The sequence below is a fragment of the Bubalus bubalis genome, chromosome 16 (genome assembly GCF_019923935.1).
Source record: "Bubalus bubalis isolate 160015118507 breed Murrah chromosome 16, NDDB_SH_1, whole genome shotgun sequence".
Classification (NCBI taxonomy): domain Eukaryota; kingdom Metazoa; phylum Chordata; class Mammalia; order Artiodactyla; family Bovidae; genus Bubalus; species Bubalus bubalis.
The window spans coordinates 55,519,205-55,547,165 of record NC_059172.1 but is presented as its reverse complement, the minus strand read 5'-3'; the positions used below and the strand labels follow the sequence as shown (position 1 = coordinate 55,547,165).

The following is a 27,961-nucleotide window of genomic DNA, read 5'->3' as shown; positions in this document are numbered from 1 at the left end:
CAGCCCCTTCTCTCCAACCCCCCACAAAAAAATCAGCATAGAAAATCTCAGCCACTATTTCCTTTTTCTTTTTTAAAATTTTTATTGGAGTCTGGTTGATTTACAATGTTGTGTTAGTTTCCAGTGTGTTCTATTTCTTCAGAAGACTGAAGCAGTGAGGTCTCTCTTCTGTGACTCCAGGTACCTGAAAGTGCAGTCTTCTCATCATACCTCGTGTAGCTCTTTTGGTCATTTCCATGTTTTCCATTCTTTTTCCTCTCTTTACTTGAGTTGGAATAGTTCTTACTCTGTTTCACTTACCTAATCTTTTTCTTTTTCTTTTTTTTTTTCAGTTTCTAATCGGCCCCAGAATCTATCTAACAAATACTGTGTTCTTAGGCTCTAGACTTTTCATGTATAGCTTTCTAATAAAATTCTTTTTTCTTGAACATATAAATTATAACTATTTTAAAGGCCATATTTGTTACTTTCAACTTTGTCTCTCTAGTTTGGCAAGACAGCCAAAGTACTACTGATTTTTGCTTGGTTTCTCAGAATCTTGTCCCATGCATACATGGTTTAAGGATTCACAGTAGCTCTAGGGAAAATTGCAGGCAGCATTTCAAACCTATTTCTCTACTATTCCCTTCTCCAGGATTTTTGACTCCTTGTGTCTTGGCCATCGTGGTATTCCCAAATTCCAATCCCTCTCTCCTCAGTCTGTTGAAAACTACATCGAAAGGTCAAGTTCAGAACTCCTAATATGGGGCTTATTGCAGTGTATTCTCCTTGCCTCTGGAAAGAGAATATGCCTCTGCTTCTTTCTTTTGTATAGTTTCCTGCTTTTATAGCTGGCTGTTATAGGCACACGGTCAGACAATACTTGTTACTTGGCCGTGGCTGTAGGGATATAAAATGTATTTATGTTTTAGATCAATATAGTACTCTTGCCTGGGAAATCCCATGGATGGAGGAGCCTGGTAGGCTGCAGTCTATGGGGTCGTGAAGAGTCGGACACGACTGAGCGACTTCACTTTCACTTTCTACTTTCATGCATTGGAGAAGGAAATGGCAACCCACTCCAGTGTTCTTGCCTGGAGAATCCCAGGGACGGGGGAGCCTGGTGGGCTGCCGTCTATGGGGTCGCACAGAGTCGGACACGACTGAAGCGACTTAGCAGCAGCAGCAGCAGTGTTATGTTTTCCCTTTTTTTTTAACTTAGCATTATATATTGGTCACTTCTTCCTTTCAGTTATAAAGTTCTTCAAAATCCTCACTTTTTTTTCTTTTATTTATTTATTTTTTAATTTATTTATTTTAATTGTATTAATATTGTATTGGCGTTGCCATACATCAACATGAATCCGCCACGGGTGTACATGTGCTCCCCATCCTGAACCCCCCTCCCACCTCCCTCCCCGTACCATCCCCCTGGGTCATCCCAGTGCACCAGCCCCAAGCATCCTGTATCCTGCATCGAACCTGGACTGGTGATTCGTTTCTTATATGATATTATACATGTTTCAATGCCATTCTCCCAAATCATCCCCACCTCTCCCTCTCCCACAGAGTCCAAAAGACTGTTCTATACATCTGTGTCTCTTTTGCTGTCTCGCATACAGGGTTATCGTTACCATCTTTCTAAATTCCATATATATGTGTTAGTATACTGTATTGGTGTTTTTCTTTCTGGCTTACTTCACTCTGTGTAATAGGCTCCAGTTTCATCCACCTCATTAGACCTGATTCAAATGTATTCTTTTTAATGGCTGAGTAATACGCCATTCTGTATATATACCACAGCTTTCTTATCTGCTGATGGACATCTATGTTGCTTCCATGTCCTGGCTATTATAAACAGTGCTGCGATGAACATTGGGGTACACGTGTCTCTTTCAATTCTGGTTTCCTCAGTGTGTATGCCCAGCAGTGGGATTGCTGGGCCATAAGGCAGTTCTATTTCCAGTTTTAAGGAATCTCCACACTGTTCTCCATAGTGGCTGTACTAGTTTGCATTCCCACCAACAGTGTAAGAGGGTTCCTTTTTTTCCCACACCCTAAAATCCTCACTTTTAACAGTTGCATATTATTACATAACATGACTGTTTTGTTGTTGCTCAGTCCTGTCTGACTCTCGGCGACCCCATGGGCTGCAGCACACCAGGCTTCCCTGTCCTTCACTATCTCCTGCAAGTTTATGACATCATATATTTAATCATTCCTGTTGTTGGATATTTATTTTGTTTAAAAGCTTTTAATGTAATGACTTTACTTCAGTGTATCTTTCTACATAGCCAGAGATGGAGCCAAGGTGAAATTACTGTGACAGAGAATGTGAATGTTTTAAAGTATGTATTGCCAAAATGCTTAATGAGTAAATGGTGCAATTTTATATTTTTATTAACATCAACAAAAAGAATTGTAATTAAAATTTTTGCATTACCCTTTTAATGACCTTTTTCTCTTTATGAAAATAGTATGTGTTATAAGAATATTTAAAAAACACAGGTGAGCAATGCTAAAAAAAGTTAGCAGAATCTTACCACCTAGAGTCAGACAGTAATTGGCAACAGGTAATATACTCATTGCCATTCTTATGTGTTTAGAATCATGCTTGCTGTTTTTTACTAGGAGTGTCTTGAACATCTGAGGATGTTATATATTTCTTCTGCCACAGTGATTTTCGAATTACTTTAGGTAATTGCAAAGCAGTTCATTCTTTCTGTTTTTTTATTCTTCCTCTTCCAGACCTCTTCCTGTGCCAAAGCTGCCCCCTGGGGAGCAGTGTGAAAGTGAGGAGGACACAGAGTATATGACTCCTTCCTCTAGGCCCGTGGGACTTCAAAAGCCAGAAGTGAAGTGGCCTCCGGAGATAGCACAGAGTTCACGGTAGGTTCACAATAGTCCTGTTAGGGAATTCAGTTGACACCAACTCACTCACCTGCTTGGCTTGCTGCCTGCACATAGCATTATCCAGCCAAAAATAAAGCAGAAAGATGTGTGTAGCCGCTAATGTTTTAAGCTTCTGGCAGCTGTAAGCAGTTCCACTTAACGTTTCTTCAGCATCACAGTAATTTCAAAAACATACACAGCTGTTACTCATAATAGGAGTCAATCTTATGATATTTACTAGTAGTGACACGGGTGAAGGGAGAGTGGTATCTTGATAGAATCGGGGTCTAGAGAAGTTGTGAATAAGTGACTCCTGGTAAGTTTGCAGATAACAGAGTTCTGTTTCTGAAGATCATTATTCCACTTTCCTTCCGTTCCAGAACATGTGACTGTGACCAGCAGGTCGATAGCTGTACATACGAAGCCATGTATAATATTCAGTCCCAGGTGGCACCGTCTGTCACAGAGAGTGGTACCTTTGGTGAGTAGTCATTCTGCTACTTTATTTGTTTGTTTATTTAAATTTATTTATTCATTTGGCTATGCCGGGTCTTAGTTGCAGCACTTAGTTGCAGTGGGATCTTTAGTTGTGACGTGCAAACTCTTGGTTGCGGCATGTGGGATCTTAATTCCCTGACCAGGGATCAGACTTGGGCCCCTTGCATTGGAGACACGGAGTCTTAGCCACTGGACCACCAGGGAAGTCCCCAGTTTTGCTGCTTTAACAATCATTGATGTGCTGGAGGAATGAGCTGGTAATGTCTGGCCAATGAAAGCTTGATCTAAGTGAAATATTCTTAAATAATTTTCTTTGCAAAATATCTTTGATCTATGGCAGTAAAGGCCTTTCTTCTCTTTTATTTCTCATTCACACAGCCAGTTCCATTTGGGTTTTTCATCCTTCAGGGCCTGGCGGCCCTTGTGTTATATGGCCTGGACCTGCAGTGCTGGCAGCTAGCTCCCTCTTACTCCCATTGCTTTTCAACATTGATGAAATTCTTGTGTGTGTGGGTGGTGACTACTCAATTCCCATGTTAACTAGCTTACCAAGTTGAAAGTTCAAGAAGGCAGTACATACAGCAGGGCCCTTTGGCTGATCTTCCAAGGTGAAGTGCAGATGAAAATATTGACTGAATGCTGTAAAGTGGTGCTTGAGTCTTGGATTTCAGTGGCTCTTAACCTTGGCCAGGGTTGCTTTTGACATATTTAGAAAAGTAGAGCTGCAGGATTGGTGCAGATTTTAGGTTCCTTGTTTCTTTTATTTCTACCCACAGGGCCACACAGTGTTTGGCCCATAATGGATATTCAGTAACTGATGCCATATATGTTCGATGAGTGGATGTCCCTGTCCTGAAATGTTAGAGAAGTACATTAGAAAAAGAGGATAACTGCACGAACTTTTCTCTAGGTGAAGGGAATTTGGCTGCAGCCCATGCCAACACTGGCCCTGAGGAGTCAGAAAACGAAGAGGACGGGTATGATGTCCCCAAGCCACCCGTGCCTGCGGTGCTGGCCCGCCGCACGCTCTCCGACATCTCCAACGCCAGTTCCTCCTTTGGCTGGCTATCCCTGGAAGGTGATCCCCCCACACGTGAGTCTCCAGGCTCCCTCAGGTTTACCCAGAAATGCTGTGTGGCTCCCTATTTATATCAAAACAGAGATGACTGCCTAGGGACAGTAAGTCAGTAGCCAAAAGGAGTGGACCAAAGTGGGAGGAAAGCTGGTGCTGGGACCCAAATTGGGAAGTTAAAGCTGATTTAGACTCTTGAGAATTTTGCCTGACTTAGAAATAAGGTTATTCCTTACACCCTGGCTCTGCCTGTGCTGGGGGTAGTAGGCTTTCTGGTTCATCTGAGCACGCGTGATGACAGTGATAATTCAGCTTGATGATTCAGAGCACACATTCCTGACTTCTAGGCCCTGTCCCGCTGGAAGGGAGGCGTACTGGCTCTGGAAAGCACACTCAGTGGGCCTGGAGCCAGCCCACATTTGGACCTCGACTGTTAAGGGCTGTCCTTGCACCTGTGGCCGCCTGGGAACGCAGCGGCCAGAGTTTCTGTCACTTTAGTAACGGAACACAGCCTTTAGGACAGCTGGTGAAAAAAGATACATGGCCTCCATTGCCCAAACAGGCAGTGATCCCTTGCCACCCAGCCTTGTTTAATGCTTCTTCACTGTGACCTCGGCTTATTTCTGTTCCTTGATTTGTAAAGGGAGAAATCTAGTGTCTGCTCTGGCCCCTCAGAAATGTTTTTTGACTTACTCAGGCAGTAATGCATGTGAAAATTTGATGCTCAGTGTAAAGCGTGTTGCAGATGTTGTGTGTGCAGGGCAGCGTGGTCCCCGTCGGTAGGGCAAGTGCATGGTGTCTTTAGAAAGTTGTCCTGCCATGAGAGGAAGGCTGTACACTAAAACCCTTAAAGCTGTAAAAACCCAGCCGTGTGACTGAAGAACACATGGACCCGACTGACAGTGGGTCAGTAATATCTCATACTAGCACATTGTTATTAGATGAGGCTTTCTCCCCACCCCCACCCGCCCCCAGATTTGCAAATATTCTCTTTCCGATTTCTTCCAGACTTCACTGAGAGTGCCCAGGTTCCTGAGAGGCCACCCAAGCCGTTCCCTCGGAGAATCAACTCGGAACGGAAAGCAGGCAGCTGTCAGCAGAGCAGTGCTGCCGCCTCGGCCGCCGCCTCCCCGCAGCTCTCCAGCGAGATCGAGAGCCTCCTGAGTCAGGGCTACTCCTATCAGGACATTCAGAAAGCCTTGGTCATTGCCCACAACAACATTGAAATGGCCAAAAACATCCTCCGGGAATTCGTTTCTATTTCTTCTCCAGCCCACGTTGCCACCTAGCACACCCCTTGCCTGCTGCAGCTTAGAGGACCGAGGAGCCAGGAGCTCTTGCTCAAGTAGCACCCAAAAGGGCGGCTAGGTTCCTTTGGAAACTTCACAGTGAGATCTTGCCCTATCTGTGGGGTATCACATCTGTGGTTCCAAGATTTCAAAGCAGTGGACTGAGGACGGAACAGCTAGGAGGCTTGATTCTTTTCTTTGTTTTAAGAGTGCATTTGAAGGTGTCCTTCAGTTCCCACTTGGAAAGAGTGGATTTTTGTGAAATGGTAGCCTACCTGGGGAACAGTCCAGAAAGCAGAAGTACTGTGCTGTAAATCCTAATTGAGGACTTAAGACTTTCTTGGGTTAAGGATATGGTTGTGTGCGTTTTGTCCGTCTGTCTGTGGTTGTGTGTGTCCTGTGATTATAAGATTAACCTGCTGTGTGTGTAAATTCCAGGCGGGGAATTAGCACAAGAGGTTCAGGAAGGAATCTTAAAGACTTCCATCTACTGTGGTTTTCTCCCCAACCCAGTGTGTGTTACAGCTCAGACACTCCCCTCTGGCTTGGATTACCATGTGCATAGCTGAAGTCTTGTATTTTTAGAACACGTCCCCCCGCCCCGCTCTGTCTTTTCCCTGTCTCCTCCGCCCTCCTCCTCCTCAGTGTCCGTCATTGGCAGTGGGCTTGCTGTGATCAGCCTTACTGACGCCAAGCAGCTTATAGGATGTTCTTTATAATGTGTGATGGTGTTGGTTTGTTTGGTAGATAGGTGGGAAAAAAGTACTGTTGCTCTGTCATTATGGTCCTGTTTGATACTCGAAGCGAACACTGGTCACTCCAAAGCACTGTTTCTATAGGAACATTGAAATTGTTTTTAAAAAGATGTTTTAATTATCATAATTACATAATGACTGATATGAGTTAGAGGCCTTCAGATACATTCCATGCTCTCCCCAGAAAGTAGTCTGCGGGAGTCAGTTGCCTTGGTGCCAGGTATGTGTTCTAATGTAGGTCATGAGATATTCTACTTAATGGAAAGGGGAAATCATTTGTTTCCGGCATGGCTTTCTGGCCCAAATACCACGAAGCACTTGGAAGCTCCGGTCACACGCTCTCTACCTTGTTATACATAAAATGCACACAGCAGACAATAAGGATTTCTCTCTTCAGCTTTTCTTCCCAGTGAATTTCAGCTTATATGGGTGTCTCCCTGTGATGATGAGCCAGGTTATCTTTTCAGAGATGAGTGTTTTCTTTGCTCTCTACGGAGTCAGGGGATATCACTCCAGGGTAGCACAGCGTTCTGCTGACAGTTAGCACCAACCCTACACTGGTGCTGCCTGGCGACTCGCTTTTCTCTTTGTGCCTATGGCTTTGGGGATGCAGCATTTCCTTCTTCCTCCCCGTCCCCTTTCTTTTTCCCTTTAGCTCTCAGATACTCTTTAGTGACTGTGTTCCCCATGGTCTTTAGACATCGCTAGTGTAATCAATGCCTTTACTGCACTCAGACAACACTGACAAGCCCTGCAGCTTGTGCCCTTGCCAGCTGGTAAAGAAGACTCAGAGTTCGTTGGTCTGTTCCTGTAGATGCTGCCAAGGGACCTCTTGATTTCAGTTAGTTCTCCAGCCCGAGCCTTTTAACTGACTTCCCTGGCAGTGGGTAACCTTCCTCCTGGTCAGAAACAAGCCTGCTCCTTGATAAACCCACCTGCCTCACAATCTAAAACCTGGTTTTGTCTGACAATCCAAACAGAAATGACTTTGCATCTGTTTTCTTTCCCGTGTTATCATCTTTGGAGTTAAAGCTTTTTCTAACTCTTTTCTTAGCTTTCAGTTACTCCTAGATCTTTTGTTTTTCTCCTCTTGCCTCCGAGCCATTTACGTTCCCAGAGTGGATCGTTTGGGGATTCGTGCTGAATTGCCGTGGTTACCCAGTGTCTTCCCTTTATGGCAGAAAATGACACAGCCCCCAGCAGGTGCAGGAGGGCCTGAATCCGGGTGGAGGGGGCAGAGGAAGGCGACAGAGAGTAGTAAAGAGGAACCTAGTGTCTCCCGCTGAAAGCCAGTATAGAGTTTCACTTGTGGCAGTGTTCATTTTTGCACTTTGTTTAGATGTGGAAGGCCTAGGTGAGGAACTAGAAAACGTGGCGGCAGCCTGCATGCCTCTGCTGCTGGAGATTTTCCTCATCTGCAGATACTGCCTGTAGCCTGAAGATCTGTCAAGAGAACAAAGCAGTGGTTCTGCAAATCCTGTCTTTTCAAAGTGCATGCAAAGTCTTCTTTGAAGATTATGTCCTTACTTATATACGCTAAAGGCAAGTGTATCCATTTTTTTTTTCATAATGATTCATTGGGTCATTCAGTATTCAACAGTTCATTGAGTACCTGTGTGGTTCATTGGGTCAGCCCTCAGACTCGGTGTTGAACATATGCACCATTGCTTGGCCTGGTTCTTGGCTTGTCGGTTGTTTGTCTGCGGGCACTCAGGGTCTCAGACCTTTCTGTGAGAGGTTCCTTTGGGTGCTCTGAGTTCATGCCTGGGTCTGAGCCTGAGATTGCCGGGTGAGCCTCAGGCAAGTTTTTGCATGGCTCTTGTTTTGAGGATATTTCCAAAACCCTAATTTCTTAAATTTTCCCTTGAGGCACCAGTCACCCATTCTTCATCCTCAGTTTGTGTGGCAGTTTTTAATTCTTTGGTTCTGCTCTGAATTTAACTAAATTGCCCTTTGACAAGTGGGCTTTGAATGTTGCCGTTTGGAGCAGTCACATCCCCTTTCTCCCTCTAAATTACAAATGGTTCCTCCTCTGTCAGCTATCAGGTAAGTAAGGTAAAAACCACTTTGCTGTTTTCCCTTTGCTCAAATGCATTAGGCTCTTCGGTTCAGCCCTGCTTCCCCATGTCTCCCTGGACTGCTTTCCACAGCGCTCCTTGATGCTGGGTGGCTGTTTCATCCACTGCCCCTGCCATACTCCTTCCATTAAAGTCAGGGGTTCTCAAGGTAGAAAAAAACCTGTGGGCTCAGTGATACACCTACCTCCCTTTAGGTAAATAATAGATTTGGCAGTCTGTCGTCTCAGCATTTATCTGTTAATATCAATAGTGGTATATCCCTGTGGGTGGCCATGCTCTCCCCTAACTCTCTTTGTGCCCCTAGCCCTGCTCTGCGTGTTGTGCCATCCTTCTGTTCTTTTGCTTCTCATGCAGACTCTTAACTCCAGGGCCCAGGGTGTGGGATAGTACTGCTAGTATCATTTAGCTGTTTTGTGGATTTAGAAGAAAAATTAGGGGGGTTGCTATTTCTCACACTTAAAATATTTATTTCCTCTATAGAAAAGTAAAATATATTTTATGGTCCAATCAGAAACCTCACACATGAATTTTGTATATTTGCTTGCAAAGTAGGGACCAGCTGTATGTTCCCTTTAACAAGATCTTGATCTTTTTGCATGTGACCAGCAATGGTGTTAGTGCAGAATATTCTCCTACCTCACGTCATGAGAGGCAGAGGGGTACAGACCGTCTTCCCAAACTGTAAATCTCCTCTCTTGCTGTTGGCCTTTCTGACTCTGCAGTGACCACTGCCCATGGAATAACGATATTCTGACCATTGGCCTGGCTCTCAAAGAGTGTGTGTTCATTCAGTAGGTAGTTCTGAGTGAAAACCATGAGCCTGAAGTGCCAGCTCTGTGTTCTCCCTGCCACCACAGGGTGGTTTACTGATGTTGAGGAATTGTACTTGGACTGTCTAGCATGTGCATTTGGCCCTAAAATACCTATTCCCAATTCACTTGTGCAGTTTATAGTCACAGCTCTGTGCAGACATACGTTTCCTTATAGAGCTGTCCTGGTGAAGAATCAGTTCAAGATGCTCCCTTTAACCCCTGTTATCTTCCTATAGTTTTGACAATGTCTGGGAGATTCCTCCATGTAAGTCTCATGGATTACCCACCATTTTTATGTGTTTACAGCCTGTTTGGTGGGTCTGTTCATCGGCTCAGAGTTGCACAGTAGGGCAGTCAAATGTTTAAGGAAAGCATCTGCCTACAGTCCCCTTTCCACTCTAGTGCCTTCCTTGATCTTTTTACTCAGCTGCTTGTATTCCTATTTCCCTTTATTAGGAAGTTTTCTTATGACCCTTCTGGGACCTCTTACCATCTCCCATCCTGTGTGGAACTGGTTTTCAATCATTCCACCACCTTTCTGCTAATCCTGTGTCTCTTTAGAAGGGCTGAAGTTGCGAGAGGAGGATGAGCACCTGTCTCTGGGTCCTGATCGTCCACCAGTTGTTTGGTCTCCCAAGAGCCAGGCCGTGAAGTAGACTGAACTCAGTTCTCAAAAATGTCAGCCTGTATTTCTCGGAGTATGGAGCTTAGAGACCCTGGAACTTAGTGTAAGAGTCAACACGTTATTCTCCTCCTGGATTTTCAGTGCCCTAGAAATTCGATCTGAAGTATTCTCAGCATAAAGCATTACTATTACTTTGATCTCAGTCTACATTAGCAGCCTCATGTTAGAAATGCATGTTGCCACTTATGCATGGAGGAGGGTGCATAGTGGAAGAAGGTCAAGGCTGTATATTTGACCATCCTGTTGAGTAGTCCTTCGGATACAAGAAACAGAAGAATTCAAGCAGAAGAAAGGAGGGAGTCATCAGGATGCCGAGTGTCTCCCAGAACCCAGCGAAGCAGTACAGTTGATTCTGCATGGAGTGGAGAAACTTTGCAACTTGACCTTTCTCCTCCAAGTAAATCTGTTTGTCAGTAATGTGTGGCCCTGAAATCAGAACGCTAGTCCTCAAGTCCTCATGACCCCCCAGTTCTAGGGATCCTCGCTTTAACAGATACCCAGCTCCTCTTGTTCATATTCTCAAGGAAGACTGTCATCAGCCAGCATATTGATCAGGTGTGAACACCCAACCAGTCAGCCTTTGCCACACAGGGCAGCAGCCGCATGTTCAGGTGGGAAGAAGGGGCAGTGGGAGGTTCTGACTGGAGGTGAGAGAGACCCTAAATCATTTTGGGTTGGCCAAAAAGTTCGATCAGCTTTTGTGTATGATGTCATGACATGAAAACTCAAATGCACTTTCTGGGCAAACTGGTACTTCAGTAGTAAAGTTTACCATACTGCTTTCTCGAGAGGGGAAAGGCAGGCGTGGGACTGTGTCTGGGACATTGAAGAAATGCTTAGGTTAACGTTAACTTGGGTTACTGTCTTCACTGCTTCTGTATTGCCTGTTTTTCTTTCCCTTATGAGGCCTGGCATCCAAGATTTCTTCCCTCTTTCTTCAGGACCCGTTTCTTCTGTTCCAGAGCTAGTCTGTCCTTAGGTGACATTTCTTAGCCTTCATTTAATCTCAGGTTTCTGGCTGGCTTTCAGTTTCTTCAGAGAGCAGATCCCAAACCCCCCGTCGCCCCTGCCTGTGGACTTCTGGGCTCTCTTCAGGTTTTAGTGCTGAGAACATCCTCATTCTCCAGGCGCGTGGCCTCAGTCCCTCCACGTCCTCCTCCCCACCCTCTCATCTAGTCTCCTCTGCAGTGATGTCCTCAGGCAGGCCTTCTGCGGTACCTCAGAAACTACTTTGCAGTGAGAATTTATGACACTGGGACAGTTGCCAGGATGTGAATTAGGTATAGATTCCAGTTGAGAGTTGCTCCTGAGAGCTCTTTCAACAGGATGCATCTGTCCTCTCTGTCCGGTTGCTTCCTTTGTCATCCTGTAGTAAAGCCTTTATTTGTTGGTTTTTTAAAGCCATGCTTCTGCTTGCCTGAATCTTCTGATCTTATTTCTGTCATCCCAGAGGTTGTCCCTTGTTATTAATGCATTTCATAATTACTTACAACTTTTTAAAACTACTGGAGTCATTTGATGTACATTGAAGTCGCCTAATAATCCAAAGATACACACTGAGGCCCGTGATAAAGGCTGGGGCCTGTGTGTTTGAAATTCCTTCTAGGCTCCAGAATTCAGGGGCAGAGGGACAGCAGTGCCACTTGGCTTCACCAAGTCCTAGGAAGTCTGGGTTGGTTTCAGAGAGGGAGCACTAATGTTTCTTATTTCCGGAAAGTAGCCCAGGAGTGAGTGGGGGAGTCGGGGTGGGGAGAGCCAGGCCTGCCTGGGGGCCCCCTGGCAGTCTTCTGGAGAACACGGTGCCAAAGGGCCAGCTGTTGACTAACAGACTAACAACTGTTTGGACATCTTGCTGCCCCTTCCCTTGTTCAGTGCTTGAGAAAAATGTAGCCAACCACTCGCTGTGTGTGTAGAGCGCAGAGGCTGAACGCCAACCTACTGATCTGGCAGTGGAACAAATCAGAGTTCTCATGCCCGGCCCCAGATTCTTATTCAGCCCCCAAAATGTGAGAGGCGCCCTTCACAAATTCTCCTTCTGCCGCTGGATCACTTTGGGAGGCCAGGGGATCCTGCTCGGTACCGGCTGGCTGAGCCTCTGCAGGCCTGGCGCCGCTTCCGTGCTGTGCCCCGCGTTGGCGGGGGGGGCTGTGTGCCTGCACCCAGCGCTCTGACATAGGTGGTAGCGTGCCCTGAGCGTCAGTCCCTCCTCCCCACCTCCCTCTGACCGCGTTTTGTGGCCGAGGAAGCTGCGCTTATGGCTGTCTGGAAGCTGATGGGGCAGGGGACTGCTTACAAGGCTGTAGACCACGTGTATTCTCTTCCTTGGCTTCTTCCTTCTGCTCTCGGGGTGAGTGAGCCTGCAGGCGCCAGGCCCACGAGAGTGGATGCCTCCTGACCTGCCCGTCTCAGCCTTGTTCTAGTGTCTTGGCCTTGGCCTCCTGCTGAAATGTGTGGCAGGGGCGTGGCAGCTAGGAGGTACCTCCTCCCTCTGCTTTCTGGCTGTGGTGACTTGGTATTTTTAACCTTATATATCTTTTTCCTTTATTCAAAACAAAACAATTTTTAGCACACTGAAAAAAAAAAAAAAACCAAACATTTTGTGCCTTTCTAAGGCAGCACTGTATCCCAGGCTGCATTTTAGGACTTAATATGGAAATACCAGAGTCTTAGCTCCTCTACCTTGAGTGTCATTAGTTCTCCAGTCTAGGGGAGAGGAAGTGTCTCCGTGCGGCCGAGGGGGTGGCACCCAGGTGCAGCGGGTCAGCGCTCCCTTCTCCCAGCCACAGTGCTGAGTTGGAAGAAATGAGCATTGTGCCCCAGGATCGTTTGGTTGGCTCCAGTCAGAACCTTAATTGTCAGGTTGGATGTTCTGTACTCAGCAGGAGACAGAATGTTCCATGACAGCCAGGTATCCTCTGGACCGTCTCAAGTGATCCAGCCTCCCGATCCTGTCAATGTCCCACCTGCATGGAACAGTGTAGGGTGGACTCCCGAGAAGAGGCAGTTGTTTGTCTTGTCTTGTCTTGATGCTGGATCCTGAGCTGGCCTAGACCTCCTGCCTCTCTCTTAAGACTTGGCTTTCCTTTCATTTGAAAACTTCAGTCATAGAGCATTAAGCAGATGGTGCCTCTGCAGGGGCGAGTTTTCCCCTGGGCAGGGCGGCAAGGACCACGTACCGGAACAGAAGCCTGTCCTCAGTATGGTGGCCACTGTAGGTTTCAACAACAACTAAAGTTTTCTGTATAATGACGTTTTACTTGTCTCTTTCCCTCTTCTCAGTTCTTCCTTGCCTTTAACTTAATAAAGAATTGGGAGATAGAAACAGTTCTTTTCAAAGTCCTCCTTATTCAGGATTTTGACATTCTTGGCCTGGGTGGGGCTGGAGAGAACTTGATGCTTTCTCCAGAATGAAGAGTCCCATTTGTATATCAGTGTTAAAAATAAAACAAAATGAAACCTTAGATGAGATTTTTGTGGACTATTTTAAAAATGTGTCATTAATATAAAAAAATTATATTAGCAGTATTTAATCATTCTCACCTGTAAAGAATAAAACAGAAGGTAAATATTCTTACAGAGAATAGCAGAGCTTTAAGAGTCATTTTCATTTTAAGTCCATTTTGTTTTGCCAATGTATTAATGTTTAGAGGTTCTGTTATACTAATGTTATTTATTAATTTTTTTCACTTCCATACACAGTTAACTAAAGAGCTTTTTCAGGCACCCATGTCTGTAAAAAATATTTTTAAATAAAGTTTCTTTTGTTGTAGCAGACCAGAGTTCTTGCTCATTCCTGGGTCAGGGAGTAATACATTGGGGGACTATAGGGCCAGATGTATAACCCCACCAGTTCATCACCAGACGTCTGTTCTGCTACCTGGAGGGCCGTCTAAATGACAGGAAAGGGGCAAAAACTCTCTGCTGACAGCTCACCAGGCTCTGCAAGCTGGTGATCAGGGCAGCTCTGCTGCTACGGAGCAAGGTTATCCGCTGTGTTAGAGCTCGAGCCCCCTGCTGAGAAGCAGAGATGCCCTCTGGTCCCTGCTCCCAACTGCAAAGGGCTCTGTGTTCTTTTTGGCACGGTTCCAACTGCAGGCCCCAGGCTGCTGTGGTACCCATGATGAATAAAAAACTGTAAGATTAAGGGACAATTAAGCTTTATTTTTCATATATATATATATACACACACACAATATATAAAAAGGAAACAATTTGCAAATTTACAACCTAACAAAACTGTATATATACACACACGCACACACACATACACGCAGATACACGTACACGCCCCAAAGCTCTAGCCAGGCCCATTTCTCATCTCCAAGTACCATTCTCCCATTAGAACCCTGATGCTAATATAACTTTATAGCCTTAACCCTTGTAAAGGACAATCTGGACCTCATCTCCAGCCCCCACCCCTAGCATTCAGTCATAATGTGATTCCTAGAGAGGGTGGGGGAAGCCAAGTGAAAGGGTGCCTGGGCCCAATGGCCTTCACTCCGGAAAGCTGTGCCTGGCATCCTCACTGACTATCCTGTAAGGAACACCACCAGGTCCTGGCTTCAGCCCAGGGAAAGAAAGGAGTGTTGCAAAAGGGACTCCAGAGGCAGGCAGGCAGCTGCTTCCATTTACTGTGGGGGGTTCTCCCCAGAACCTAAGTGAGGAGCAACCCTCACCCGCGGAGAGAGGCCTGGGCTCACCTCAGCCACACTTCAGCAATATGACTGGATTATGAAGCCAGCCTGGAGCAGGAAGTCAGCTCAAGATAAACAGGCTACCTAATTTGGTTGCTGGTAGAAGACCGGTACTTATATCCATAATGTGTAAAGAGAAAACAAGTTCTGTAAGAAACTCTCCTATGCATTTCTGGGATACTGAGGCCCCTCCTTGGTCTCAACAAATTGAGACCGTGGTGGACAGGTCCCCATAGAGGGGGCCTCCAGGGCCACACGAGGTCTTTCTCAGGACAGCTCGGGTCCTAGCCCACGTGCCCTCTGAAACAGGGTCTGCAGGTGAGCTGGAGGGGGTTCTTCTCCACTTCAGTAGTCCACTTTAGAGGCTTTGGCGACCATCCTGAGTGCTGGGGAGGAGGGTGAGCAGGGAACGGGGGAGGTTCCAGGCAGGGGAGGGAGCGCCGTGTGATTCAGCGGCTAGTGCCTCAGATCGATGTATTTCTCTCCCTAAAGATGAGTAAAGAGCAGAAGTGAGGCAGGAATTCGGAGACACAGACCAGGGTTTAGGTGTGAGCACTAAAAGGGAGGAGGGACTGAAGCCACAGCTGATGGACTGGGTGCAGCGCCTGGAGGGAAGAAGCCAAGGTGGGGTGGGGGCAGGGGGTGGCAGGGCAGGGAATGAGAGATGAGACCCCAAATCACACTGGGCCGCACGTCACACCTAGTGATGTGAGCCACCAGCGCCGTTCAGGAAGTGGTGATGGACTGGGTCCTGCTCTTGGTCCTGGGGGCTACCTTCTCCGGGGTCCCTCAGCCACCTGCCTGGCCCTACCGTCTGTGAGTAGTGTTAGGGAGGCGAGGTGGGAGCTGCTCCCCATTGGAGACGGGGAAGGATGAAGGACAGAGTTAGTGTTCAGCAACCGTCAGCCCCTGCTGCTCCCAATCCCTGAAGACTGTCAGGCTCTGGCCACGGGAACTGCCTCCTACCTGGTCTCCTGGAGCCCTCTTGTCACCGCTGCTGCCCTGAAGGAGGCCCATCTCTTCTGGGAGCTTATCTGACTTAACTTCAACTACAAATTCGCTCTTACGAGACGGGGGCAGCGTGCTGGGAGGAGGGAGGGAGGCAAGAGGTTGGCAACTTGAGGGTAAGGGAAGGGGGGCTGTCAGGAGGGATGGGGCATTGGGTGATGACGGGCCCTTGGGTGTTCTGGGCCAGCTCGGGGAAGGGCAACAGGGAAGAAGGGAAGCAGTGTGGTGGAAGGAGCTGGGTAGTGGTGGGAAAGCAAGTGTCCCGCTCCTGCTCCTGACGGGCGAGTGGGCCAGGGGCTGGCGGGGCAACGTCCCCGAGGAGGCAGCAAGCTGGCAGCATGAGATGGGGGGGTGGGCGTGCAAGATGCCAGGTACCGTGCTTACATCTCTTGTTTGCCTGACCGTCCACATGGCAGCTTGCCCTTCTTGTAGAAGAAATAGAGGACAGCACCAAGCAAGGCCAGGACCAGGACGCACACGGTCACAGCCACGATGACCACACCCTTGCTTTCGGGCTCTGTCAGCTTCTTCTCTGTTCCACAGAGACACTCGGAGTCATTCCCTGCCCCAGGCTGCCACGTTACCATCACTGCCCTGCCCAGTCCAGGGCTGATGGAAGGTGGGCAGCTGCCCAGGGCTCCCCTGGGCTGGGCAGGGCAGAATGAGGGTGCCCAGTCCAGCCCAGCTCACCTGTTGAGGTGCCATTGGCTCTGGCAGGGGGGCTGACGGTGGAGGTACTGAGGTTGCTGGTTCTGTTGGAGTCTGGGGTGGAAGACATGAAATGGATTGGGGCCAGGGGTGGGATAGGAATGAGCCCGACGTGGGCTGGTTCCCACCCGCTCTGCAGGACCCAGCCCTTACCCAGCTCCAGGAAAATGATGGTGGTGTTTCTGCCCAGGGAGTTGGAGGCCACACACTCAGCACCTGTCTCCAACAGCTCTGGGGTCACCAGGACGTTCAGGACACTCAGGACACTCTGCGGCTCCTGGTCTTGCTCACTTGCCTGCAAGGAAGGAGACGCGGCTCAGGGGTGGGAGGGTGTCGGGTGGTGGCAGCAGAGCCCGCAAGGGGACGGCCCAGCACCTGGGAGGCTGCCGTGTGCCCGCTCACCGTGCCCTGGATGCTCCACACGATGCTGGGCCGAGGGTGCCCCGAGGCTTCACAGGACAGATTCAGCACCGAGTTCTCCTTCACCCACATCTTCTTCTCCCTTAATGCCATCCACGGGGGCCCTGCATGAGGGCAGGGCGGGTTAAGACAGCACACTCTGCCAGCCCGCCACCCACTCCCGCACCAGAGTGCCCCAGGGCAACAGGTGATTTCTGGCCCCCAAAGAGCTTGAAAACACTGACCAATTCAAGGGCCTCACCAAAAATGGCCACGGTGACCAGTTGGGAGCGGTTCAGGCCAGGCACACTGGGCACAGAGGCCAGGCAGCGGTAGCCTCCCCCTTCCTCCCGTTTCAGGTTGTGTAACTGGAGCACCTGCCCCTTTGCCAGTAACTTGCCTGTCTGGGGTGAGAGACTGGTCAGAGGTCACTCCCAGGCCCACCCATCCCCCCAGAGTCCTGGGCCCACCTGGGTACCTTTTCTCTCAGCCACTGGAACTGAAGGTCCTGGTTGCTCTCGGCCTCACAGTTCAGGGTGAGGCTGCTGCCCTCCTGGCTCTCAGGGGCTGCGGGGCTCACCCGGACATCAGACACATCTGGGGGTGCAGCAGTGGGGTCAGGCAGGACAGGGCAGGTTGGATTCCCTCTTGCCCCAGCCTGGTCCCCCTGTCCTGGGCCCCCAGCCCCTCACAGTTCACCACCAGCTCCTGTTGGTCGCTCTGCAGCGATGTCGTGGTCTCCAAGTCCAGGCCCTGACATTCATAGCGGCCACTATGCTCCTTCTGGGCGGGATCCAAGACCAGGACCCCGTTGTCATCGGTCCTCTCTTCCTCCATCTCCCTGGTGTGGAGGTTCTGGGAGAGGACGAAGGCGTGATCAGAGCGGACCTCCAGCCACTCCTGCATGCCCGCCTCCACCCAGAACAGAGGGTTCCGCACCTGCTTGATGATGCTGAAGTGGGGCTGGGGGTTGCCATCAGCCAAACACCTGATTTCCACGCGGTCCCCCTCCTTCAGCATCCCCTCAGGCTCCACTTCCAACCACACTCTCTCTGCCGGGTCTGCACAGGCAAAGGGGACAGTCCTCAGCCCAAAAGCGGCCTCTGCGCCGGGTGGGCAGAAGCTTGCAGGACTCAGCCCCACTGTGAAGGGTCGGTACTCACAGAAAACAGGGACAGTGACCTCCTTAGATTCTTTCATGTGGTTCCCACTGGGCAGCCGGTAGCTGAGCTCACAGTAAAACTGGGCATCTTTGTCCTCCTTGGACACCTGTGCCTGCAGAACGCTGCGCAAGGTAAACAGACCACTCGACTCCTCCGTCTGGGATGACTGGATGTGGACCCCTGGGCAGGGAGGAAGGGGAGAAGGGTTCGGTGGGTCTCTGCTCCGCCTCCATCCCCACCCTGTGGTGTCCTGAGTCAGGGAAGGAATGGCAGGGGAGCCCCTGTAGAGGGCCATGGATCATTACGAATGCCACCTGCAACCCTTCAGCCCAGCTGTTTACTGCTTGTTATCTACCCTAAACACACACAGGCACTCATACAAGGGTGTGTGCAAATAATACTGCAGTGATTTAAAAATAAAGAGGAAACACTCTGGACGTCTACTAACCAGAATGGATAGATCACATTATAGCTATATTATATATTACATTGTAGCTCAGCCATGTGAAGTGCTGGGCAGTAGGTAAACGATCAGGTAGATCTAAACACAGCGATCCAGCAAGATTTCCGGGACTTGTTGTCAAAAGGGAAACAAAGTGTAGGGCAGGCCGTGCCCTTCAGGTCAGGGTTTCTCCACCTCAGCACTGAGATTTGGTGCCAGAAGTACTCTGTGCCCTGTGGGATGTTTACAGCATCCTTGGCCTCACTAACCCCCCCACCAGATGCCAGTTGCATCTCTCCATTTGCAACAACCAAAAATATTTCCAGACACTGCCAAGTGTCCCAGAGGAGAGCAAGATCAGCCTTAGAAGAGAACCACTGATTTAAGTAATAAAAAACAAAACCCTATATAGTCCTAGATATATTTACATGTGTGAGTAAGGACCTAGAAATAGGCTTGAAAGAACACATACACGCTGACAGCAGAGATATTTCTGGGAGGGGGGTCTGGGGCAGGAAGGAAATTTTCCTTCTAGATTTTCTGTACAGTTTGAACTCTAATGATAATATTTTCATGGATGGCTTGTGTACTTGAAAAAAGTACAGTAGTGACTTCCCTGGCGGTCCAGTGATTAAAGACTCCGTGCTCCCAACGCAGGGGTCATGGGTTTCATTCCCGATCGGGGAGCTAAGATCCAGCATGCCTCACAACAAAGGGAAAGTGCAAAGCGGCCCCCACACAGTGCCACAAGCGCGGCTTCTAAGGGCAGAGGATGCCTTACGGTTCTTCTCCTCCTTCAGGGACTGGCCGTTCTTGTACCAGGTGACTTGAGGAACAGGGTACCCATTCCTTCCGACACAGGTGGCAACCTAAGGAGGACACGGTGTGAGGCTTCCTAACTCTGTGACCCAGCCAAGCTACCCTCTCTGAGCTCCTGCCTACCCGCCTCCCCCAACCCCGGGCCACCCCAGCAGACCTCACCTCCACAGGTTCCTCACTGTTCACAGAAATGCCCAAGGTATTGACCTGGATGCTTGGCTCCTCTGGAGCTTCTACAAGGGAGAGAGATGGGGAGGCGTGTGGGCCCACTGCTTCCCATGCCCCACGCTGCCCACAAGGCACGGACAGGGCACTCACTGTAGACACGGAGCCGGATGCGGTGCTCCTGAGCCCGGCGCTTGCCCTGGCACGTGAAGATGCGGTCATCGTGGGGGGTGATGCCGGTCAGGACCAGAGTAGTCCCTTTGTCCTGGAGGCTGAGTCGGTTCTGGTACTCCCCAGGCTCACTCTGGCCCTGGCCCTGACGCACACGGAAGATGAGCATCCGCTTCTCCTTGTGGACCTGAGCGGAGGCAGCAGGGCGGGGGTGAGGGTCCTGAGGCTACATGAAGGGCAGGGCCTCCCGCCCCTACTGCCCTCTTCTGCACTCACAGAAAACCAGTCCACGTGGCTGAGGTTGCCCTGGGCGTGGGAGAGGCCACACTTCAGAAGGGCTGTGTGGCCCACTTCCACCTCCACCAGCTCGGGCTCCGGCTGCTCGGCCTCTCCGGGCACACCTGGGGGGGTCGGGGGGGCACCAGCTGCTGAGTGAGCTCCAGCTGCTCACCATGCCCTTCGCTCACACCCGCTTGCAGCAGCTGTTCTCTCTGCCACTTCAATGTTCGAAGGGCACGCTGTCCTCTCTAAGCCTCAACCACTCTGTATGATCCCCAACCTGGGGAACGGCCCTCTCCTGGCTCAAGGGAGCTGGGGATGGACATTTCTGGTCACTGGAGCAGAGACCCTGAGCACCAGGAACTCCCAGATGAGGCTGGCAGAGGGTGGGCCAAGAGGAAGGCCCCTTTCCTTCTAGGCCCCCTCCTCCCTGGGTGAGCTCAGAGTGAGGGAATGCAAGGCATGTGCCAGGCCCAGGCACACAGGCCCTTTTTGTCCCCACACCCAGGGTAAGACATCAGTACTCTACCCTTTGCCCCCCAACGCCCCCCCAAGACCCCAGTGGACAACCCTAGTCAGGAGACCCCTATCTCCTACTCCGTAAGCAGCACCTCTGTGAATCCCTACACTCTCAGGGGACCCCATCCTGGGAGTCTTGTGAGTACCGGAGGGGTCAGAGTCATGGAGGGGCCAGAATCTCTCCCTGGAGTCGGGGGCAGGGGTCAGGGCAAGGGCCAGGCAGTGGGCAAGAGTGACGTCAGCGGTGCCAGTGTCCTGCCCGCCCCACAAGGAGGTGATGTCACTCCATACCATCTGGTTGGACTCGGGTGCCTGGGTGGTTGCCCTGAGCTGGCTCCCATACAATGAGGGCAGATGGAGTGGTCTTCAGCCCAGAGCAAAAGCCTCAGCTCCCTAACTCGGTTTCCCCAGCGCTAGAAGAACGGGGCAGGGTGGGGCTGAACCTTCTGCAGCGCTGGAGCCCCATGCAGCCCTTTCCCCTCCATCCCCCAGAAAGGTTTTGAAGGCAGCAACCGAGGGTACCCCAGGGACACTGTTGGCATGGGCACGAAGCCATGGCATTGGGTATTGCCCAGACCTCCCCTTTCCCAGCCAGCCAGCGGCTAGAGCTCGGAAAACGGAGCCAAGAGAAACGAGCGACACCACTGCGGCCATACAAGGGTAGGGTGAGCTGGGGAGCGCCCGGCTCCTAGGCAGTTTCAGAGAAAAACTCCGAGGTGCAGGGGCCCTTTTCCCACCTGAATCTGGTCCCATTCCGGGAGGTGTAACAAGTCTGAGGCGCTCGCACTCTGGGACTCCGCGATCCCTAGTCCCTGCCACCTGTGACCCCGTCACCCGGGTAGGCGCGAGGGGACCCACACGGCGCTCCAGCCTTTGCCAACGCCCTGGCAGGGCGGGAGCCGCCGTTCCTCCCCCTCTAGCTCACCTCTAGCCTGGCTCGAAGCCCAGGCGGGAGAGGGAGGGGTCGGTGCACCCCTCCAGCTAAGAAAGCTGCGTTTTCCAGCAACAGGCGGGCGCGGAATTCAGGATTTGGGGATGCGCGGTAGCTGCCCCTCCCGCCAAGGCTCCAATCACGCTCCCCGCCCCCCGCCCCCGAGAAAGTACCTGAAGAAAAGCTCTCCCCAGAGCCCGAAGGGTCTCTGCTCCACCCCTTCCCGCTCTAGGCAGCAGCCCCCTCCCCGTCTCCCCAGTCCTGCTCTCGGGATGGTCTGGAACAGAGGCTGCAAACTGGCCACAAAGAAGAGTTGTACGCGCGCAAGGCGCCGGGTGCCGGGGACCCCGAGAGGAGGAGCGCACGCCGCCGCGCAAAGCCCCGGCCCCCGCCGGGATGCGGGCTCTGCTCCCGGGCACGCTCCGCCGAAGACCGCCCGGCCGGGCCGTTCGGGGTGCGGGGCCCCAGCGAGCTCACTCACCCGCGGCGCGGCGAGAACAGCAGCAGACGGCGAGCAGGAAAGCGCAGATGAGCCCGGACCGTCCCATGCTTCCCGGCCGGAGGGCGAGAGCCAAGTGAGGGAGCGTGCGGCCGCCGGGGGCTGACGTCAGGGGGGCGGGGGAGGGGGCCCGGGCGCCCGGGCCGCCCGCCACGCCCCGCGCAGCCCACCCCCCGCCCGGCGCGCCGCAGCCCTAGGGGGCGGGCCCGGCGCCGAGATGCCCGGAGCTGCGCCGCCGAACAGCGCGGCGCGGGGTTAGGCCGGAGCCTTCCTCCCAGCCCCCCGCTAGGGAACGGACAGGGGGCGGTGACAGGTGTCTCCGAGGCGGCTGCAGGGAGAAGCTGGCCCGGATGCTGGAGTCCCGCCGGGTCAGACCCCGCTTAGCCCCAGCCAGCCCTTGTAGCCCTGGGGGACCTCCTGGCGGAGGAGCCACTGGGAGGTCCTTCGTGTCCTTGATGGGGACCTCGCTCCCTTTTAAGCTCTTCTGCCCGCCGCCTCCTCCACTCCCCCGGACCTCTGCCCCAGAGAAATCGGGCTTCCCAGAACGGTTGCACCACTGCGGCGGCCGGAGGCCTGGCACTGCCCCCAAGCCTTGCAGTCCTGGCCGCTTTGAGGGAAGAACCCTGGGCCCAGGGCCCACAGAGCCAGAGGTATCTGTACTGGGGAGCGCGCTAAGGGTGGTCCCTTCACCCCCAGCTCCTGCAAGTCTCAGACCAGAGGAAGCAGGGAGGGGCTGAATTCACAGGCCCGAGGTTGGCACAGTTGTCCCACCGAGCCTGGATCTTGAGGTTTCTGCTGCTTCTGGCTTCAATCACTGAACCCAACCTGGGACTCAGTTTCCCCTGAATGAAGAAAAGAGGGAGAAAAATGAGTTAATGGGCACAAGGTCTCCAGCTTGCTCCCCCCATACCTGTTGCTGTTGCTGAGGGTTGAAGGGACTCCCTGCAGCAGGGCTCTGGCCCCCCAGCAGCTGAGGGTGGGGGGTTTGGAGGAGGAATCAGAACTGACTCCAGGCTGCCGTGCCCAAGTGGAATCTGTCCCAGCGAAGCAAGGGGACCTGCATCTCCCCTTATTTCCAATGCCTGGGTCTTCGAGCCCCTTGAACCTGAACTGAGGCTCTGGGGAGTGAGACTGATTCTTGTCTCATAGAGACAGACCCCCAGCTCCCTGACCCTGGGAAAGGGGTCCACATCAGCTGGGACCCCTCTAACTGGGATGGTCTAAAGGGGGCCTGGATTTGGGATAGAGTCCTGTCCTAGGCAGGGCAGCCTTGCTGCTGGTTGGGGGAGGAGCAGGGTGAGGCAGCAAATGCTGGAGATGGGCAGGTGACTTAGAGGATGCTCTGGGATGGCGTTTTGATGACGCCGAGATGACTCTTGAGCCACATCAGCCCTCATCTTTCAGATCCTTGCTGATCCCCTCCTCCGTCTCCATTAATTTTCAGCCAGAGGCCATGCCAGGCGGGCCAAGGTAGGGGCCTGGAGCCCGGGGTGGGGGTGGGGGGTGAGAGAAGGATGGTGCTTCCTCATCCCCCAGAGTGAATGTATGGACTGGCCCAGGGCCCAGAATGGAATGGATGCGTTTGTTTTTGTCTGCAGGGGCAGGAATGGGAATGGCTGAAGGATGCTGTTTGCCCTGGCAAGCTCAGAGCTGGGCATAGTATTCTGCTCCCTGCCTCCACCCCTCTTCCCTTCTCTTAACACCATTAACTAATCATTCTCCTCTCTCCAGCCTGAGAGCAAAGCCAGTTAACCACCAAGGACGGTCAGTTCAGAATCCTTCCGTTGTGAGAAGAGTGAAGCTAGGAGGGGGTGGTGGAGCCGCCTCTGCGGTGAAAGGGAAGTGAGGACAGAGCCCAGGGTGACCTCTGTGTCCCACACGTCCCCACCAAACTAGCACAGAGACTGTCCTTTAGGGAGGCCAGTAGCTTAGGGTGATCTGGGCTGCCAGGGAGTGGGTGGTAGAGGTCAGGGGGCAGACAACCTCAAGAAGGCTTCATTGAGTGGCGCCCGCTAGGATTCCAAACCAAAGAGGTCAAGTCCTTGGAGAGGCTTCAGAGGGGACTGGAGGCAGGAGGAAGCACAATGATGGCAGCACAGGGTGAAGGAGCAGGAGGTGGAGGGTGTCTGAGACGGGCCTCTCCGTTTCTCTGAGATGCCAGAAGCTAGAGCATCCACAGCTGCAGGAAAGAGGAAGCAGACGGGGAAGAACTTTCAGCGAGAGAGGATGGAGGTCCAGCAGAAGTGGGGAGTCAAGGAGGCCACTGTGGGCTTTCCATCTGCAGACACTGTTGTGCCTGGACTCAGTGGAGGCAGCCTTGCCCAGATGCAGGCCAGGATCAGCAGAGCCCCAGACCAGAGCCCTAAGTTCCCTGCTTCATTTCTCTCCAGAAAGAATGGGTAGGAAGGCTGCCTTCTTCACTCCCATGGCAGACCCAGGGGGCGCAGGAGGCCCTTGGTGCTTCTCTTGGGCATAAGTCTGACCACAGGTAGAGAAACTGAGGCTGCGAGGGGTGGTGGCCACGGTCGGAGTCCCTCAACTGCTGTCTCTGGGGTGAGTGGGGGCTTTCATTTCATTGTACGATGTGGAACCCCGCCCCCATCCCCCACGTGGAGGTGGAGGTAAAAAGACAAGGCTAGTCCTGCCCCGGGGGGTTAGCCCTGCTGGGGTGAGATTAAGCCCAGGAATCCTCTCTCATAGTGGGTACAGTGGTCTCCCACCCACCCCCTCCAGTGGAGGGGCCTTAACCAGGAGGATATGAGAAGGGCGGGCTGAGCAGAGGAAGGAAGCCGATAAAGACAAGTTTACATCTGCAGTAAGAAAAGACGCTATGGGGTGGAGGGGGTGGGCCAGCAATATTGGCAATGACTGAGGCTGGGGAATCCCCCCCTCCCTGGCCTGGCCTAAAAATAGGGTTCAGTCTGAGTCTTTGGAGGGGAGGTAGGAGAATTTTTTCCAGTGTCGGGGGCTCTGAGCTGGGAGGAGACTATGCTAAGGGAGTGAAAAAAAATGGGGTAGGAGGAGGGTGGGGGGCAGTTGCTGCTGAGGCAACCTCAGGCCAGGAAACCGGATACTGGGGGGCTGGGTGGAAAATGTTGGGGAAGAGATTGAATAGGGGGAAGCGGCCCCTGTCTTGGCCGGACGTGGTCTCACCCATGTCCTTCGCACCTGACTCCAGGCAGGAAGGAGGTGCGGCCTGGACTGAGCTGCGCCCCAGAAACGCCATGGGAGAGGAGGAGGGTGACTTGTGCTGGTGGTGGTGGGTGGGGCAGGGGAGATGGGAGGGGTTATTTTTAAACTTGGAGAAACCGTCAGTGAGTTCATCTCCACCCTGAGTGCTGGAGGAGGCAAAGGCCCCATTGTACAGGGGTCCAGAGGAGGGGCGGGGGAGGGGAGGTGGTGGCACAATGGCCGGGATTATACCAGAGCCGGCGGGGGAGAGGGGGCGCGGGAGGGGGCGTCTCCATCACAGCTGGCCTCCTGAACTCCGGGTCGAGCCAGGCTGGGGCTGGGACAGGGGGGTTTTCCCACTCTCACAGAAGCCCCCTCTTGAGGAGATGGGATCTGTCTCTGGCATCCAGTGTCGCATCCTGGGGAGGGGGCTGTGGGTGGGATTCCCACAGCCTGGCTTTCCCAGGGACATTGCAGGGTCCGTTCCCAGGCTCCCAGCATTCCAGCGACTCCCCTGGGAGCTGCCGGCCTCTCCTCTCAGCCCCTTCCCTGCTAAGGGGGTGGGGGGAGAGAGGGAAAAGAGGATGTGGCTGCATGGGGACTCTTCCTGGGGATTAGGGACCCATAAACCAGAGGGAGGGTTTGCAGTGAGTGCGGTGTGCAGAGGGGGGACCCATCCCTCCCATCCTAGTCCCCAGCCCTGTTGAGCCTTCCCTTGGGCCTGGACTGTCCCAGGCCCCTCTCCGACCCCAGGGCCCTCTCCACGTGGGCTGCCCTCCAGCACCCCGGGCCTCAGCCCAGGGGATCCCAGGTCCTGCCCAGGGAAGGCGGGGCATCCGGCTGAGCTTGCCCCAATCCAAACATTACCATAAATGCTCAGGCTGCTGCGGGCCGGGGAGGGGCTCGGGCAGGGGACCTTGGGGGCTCTCCGGAAGCCCCAAATCCGGTCTCCAGGCCTTTCCCAGTGAGGACCGGTAGAGGTGATTCAGTCTCTGCTTTGGGAAATGGAGGGGGAGCTGAGTTGAGGGTGGGAGTCGGGTAGAGTTTGGGGAGAGAGCCAGACGGCATGGGGAGTCCCTGAGCACTGCCTCCCGGGGGCACAGTGACCTCTGATGGAGGGGAGGGGAGGATGATCCAGCCAGGATTTCAGCCTTGGGCAGGGCTAGGGGCTCCTGTCAGCTGTGATAAAGGATTGTCCTGCTTCTGGTCCTGGGTCTGTGCTCTCTGGCCCCTAAGGACCCAAACATCTTCCTACTTCTTCCTCCCATCCTAAATTTGGAGAACAGAGCGAGTTGGGGGCAGGGAGGAGGGCAAAGTGCCGGACCCTGGGAGCCTCTATCTCTCCCCCTCGGGGAAGTTCACATCCGCTCCCCAAAATACCACCACCCATGAGGAGGAGTGTCCCCAGAGAGCTGTTTAAATTTTGACTTTGAGTTGTCCCTGAGGAAGGGCCAGCTAGTCTACCCGAGAGGAGCCTGTAGGAAGCCTAATGATCCCAGATTCTGCTACACCCCTGGAGACACCCAGAACTATGAACAACCCAGGGGGAGCCCCAGAGCAGGGGAGCCTTGTTCCACTGCACTCTGGCAGGGCCTGTGACCCCTTCTGGAGTTGCCACAGCTGGCCTTGGAGGCTGCCAGAGAGGTGGGGGGAAGGGAACAGCAAGCTGAGGGGAGAGGGACACTGAAACCTGTTTCCCGGACCCACATCCCAGGGCCCATGGCCTCAAGGGAACTTGAAAAGTGGAGAGAACACAGGATTTGGAGTCAGAGAAAATCCCCAGACCAGGTCAGACTGGGCCTGCGTTCTCCCTGGCACCTTCCTTCTATGTCCCAATCACATTGGAAAGAGCTAGTCCAACTTTGGTCCCCAGTGTGAGCAAGCACATGTGCTCAGTCCCTTCAGTAGCGTCTGACCCTTTGTGACCCCATGGACTGCAGCCCTCCAGGCTCCTCAGTCCGTGGGATTCTCCAGGCAAGAATACTGGAGTGGGTTGCCATGCCCTCCTCCAGGGGATTCCTGACCCAGGGATCGAACCCACATCTCCTGCATTGTAGGTGGATTCTTTTACCAACCGAGCCACCACAGAAGCGGCTTATCTCCAATACCCGGCTGTAAACTCCATGAAGGAATTGGTGGCTTTGAGATCTCCCTGCCACTTAATTAACTAATCTTGGGCGGATGGCCAAACCAGTGACTGTTGAGAAGGGACATGGCAGTGCTCAGAATGAGAGAAGAAGCTAGTCATAGCTAATATTTTCACAGGGCTGTACAACTCAGCCCATGACTTAAGGGTCATTTTCATTGCTAATGTTTATCTTGATCTTTCCAACAAAAAATGAGGAAACTGAAGTGAAAAGAGTTACATGACCTAAAGTCGCACAGCCTGTGAGTAATGGAGCTACATTTTTTTCAGTGTGGTAAAATACGCATAACCTAAAACTTACCCTTTTAACCACTTTAAGTGTACAAGTCAGTGGCATCAAACATGCTCACAGTGTTATGCACTCATCACCATTGCCTAGTTCCAGAACTTTTTGATCACTCCAAGGAACTAAAATTTGAACCAAGATTGATCCAACTCCCAAATATGGGCCCCCTACCTGTGATAATTTACAGCTGGATTAAGTAAACACATCATGGAAAAGAAAGCAACAGATTGAATACCAACGAATTATGTGGTATAAACAGGAAATGCAACGGGGATTCAGAAGAGGGAACATCTATGGACGGCGCCTGCACTAGCCAGGAATGCCTTTCTGGAAGTGTGGAGGCTCCAGCGAAAAGTCAAGTTTAGATAGGGGAGGAATGAGGCTAGATCATTCCAAGCAAAGCAAATGGCACAGACAGGGAGAGAAAGGGTGAGACTGCAGAAAGGGACACACACAGCAACAACTGCTTCTTCTGTATTAGAGTTTCAGCATCGGCAGCTG

At 52.1% G+C, this 27,961-nt stretch overlaps 2 protein-coding genes and 1 long non-coding RNA gene across 7 annotated transcripts in view; 1 reads left to right on the top strand and 2 right to left on the bottom strand.

Moving 5' to 3' along the window:
- The window catches only part of CBL (Cbl proto-oncogene), a 97,186-nt gene extending 83,354 nt beyond the window's left edge, over window positions 1-13,832 (top strand). For all 4 annotated transcript variants that reach the window (XM_006054399.4, XM_006054398.4, XM_025266770.3 and 1 more), the window contains 4 exons: window positions 2,728-2,868; window positions 3,252-3,352; window positions 4,280-4,462; window positions 5,450-13,832. In XM_006054399.4, the coding sequence (XP_006054461.2) occupies window positions 2,728-2,868; window positions 3,252-3,352; window positions 4,280-4,462; window positions 5,450-5,730 (706 nt within the window). In that variant the 3' untranslated portion in view covers window positions 5,731-13,832. The remainder of the gene's footprint in view (window positions 1-2,727; window positions 2,869-3,251; window positions 3,353-4,279; window positions 4,463-5,449) is intronic.
- A 368-nt stretch (window positions 13,833-14,200) lies between these two features.
- MCAM (melanoma cell adhesion molecule) lies at window positions 14,201-21,990 on the bottom strand. 2 transcript variants are annotated; one of them, XM_006054395.4, is made up of 16 exons: window positions 21,840-21,990; window positions 19,906-20,030; window positions 19,612-19,816; window positions 19,456-19,526; window positions 19,256-19,343; window positions 18,033-18,212; window positions 17,809-17,930; window positions 17,562-17,724; window positions 17,348-17,466; window positions 17,132-17,273; window positions 16,873-16,994; window positions 16,624-16,765; window positions 16,453-16,524; window positions 16,147-16,294; window positions 15,721-15,838; window positions 14,201-15,240 (listed from the first exon to the last, which is right to left on the bottom strand). In XM_006054395.4, exons 1-16 carry the CDS (start codon window positions 21,904-21,906, stop codon window positions 15,211-15,213), a joined length of 1,914 nt encoding a protein of 637 aa, XP_006054457.1. In that variant the 5' UTR covers window positions 21,907-21,990; the 3' UTR covers window positions 14,201-15,210. The 2 variants fall into 2 exon arrangements, with proteins under 2 accessions (XP_006054457.1, XP_006054458.1); XM_006054396.4 differs by lacking the exon at window positions 15,721-15,838.
- Window positions 21,991-22,570: 580 nt separating this feature from the next.
- On the bottom strand, window positions 22,571-26,028 carry LOC123329802. Its single transcript, XR_006545381.2, has 3 exons — window positions 25,896-26,028; window positions 23,841-24,036; window positions 22,571-22,699 (listed from the first exon to the last, which is right to left on the bottom strand). It is a non-coding gene; the product is annotated as an uncharacterized LOC123329802 (long non-coding RNA).
- Window positions 26,029-27,961: the final 1,933 nt, after the last annotated feature.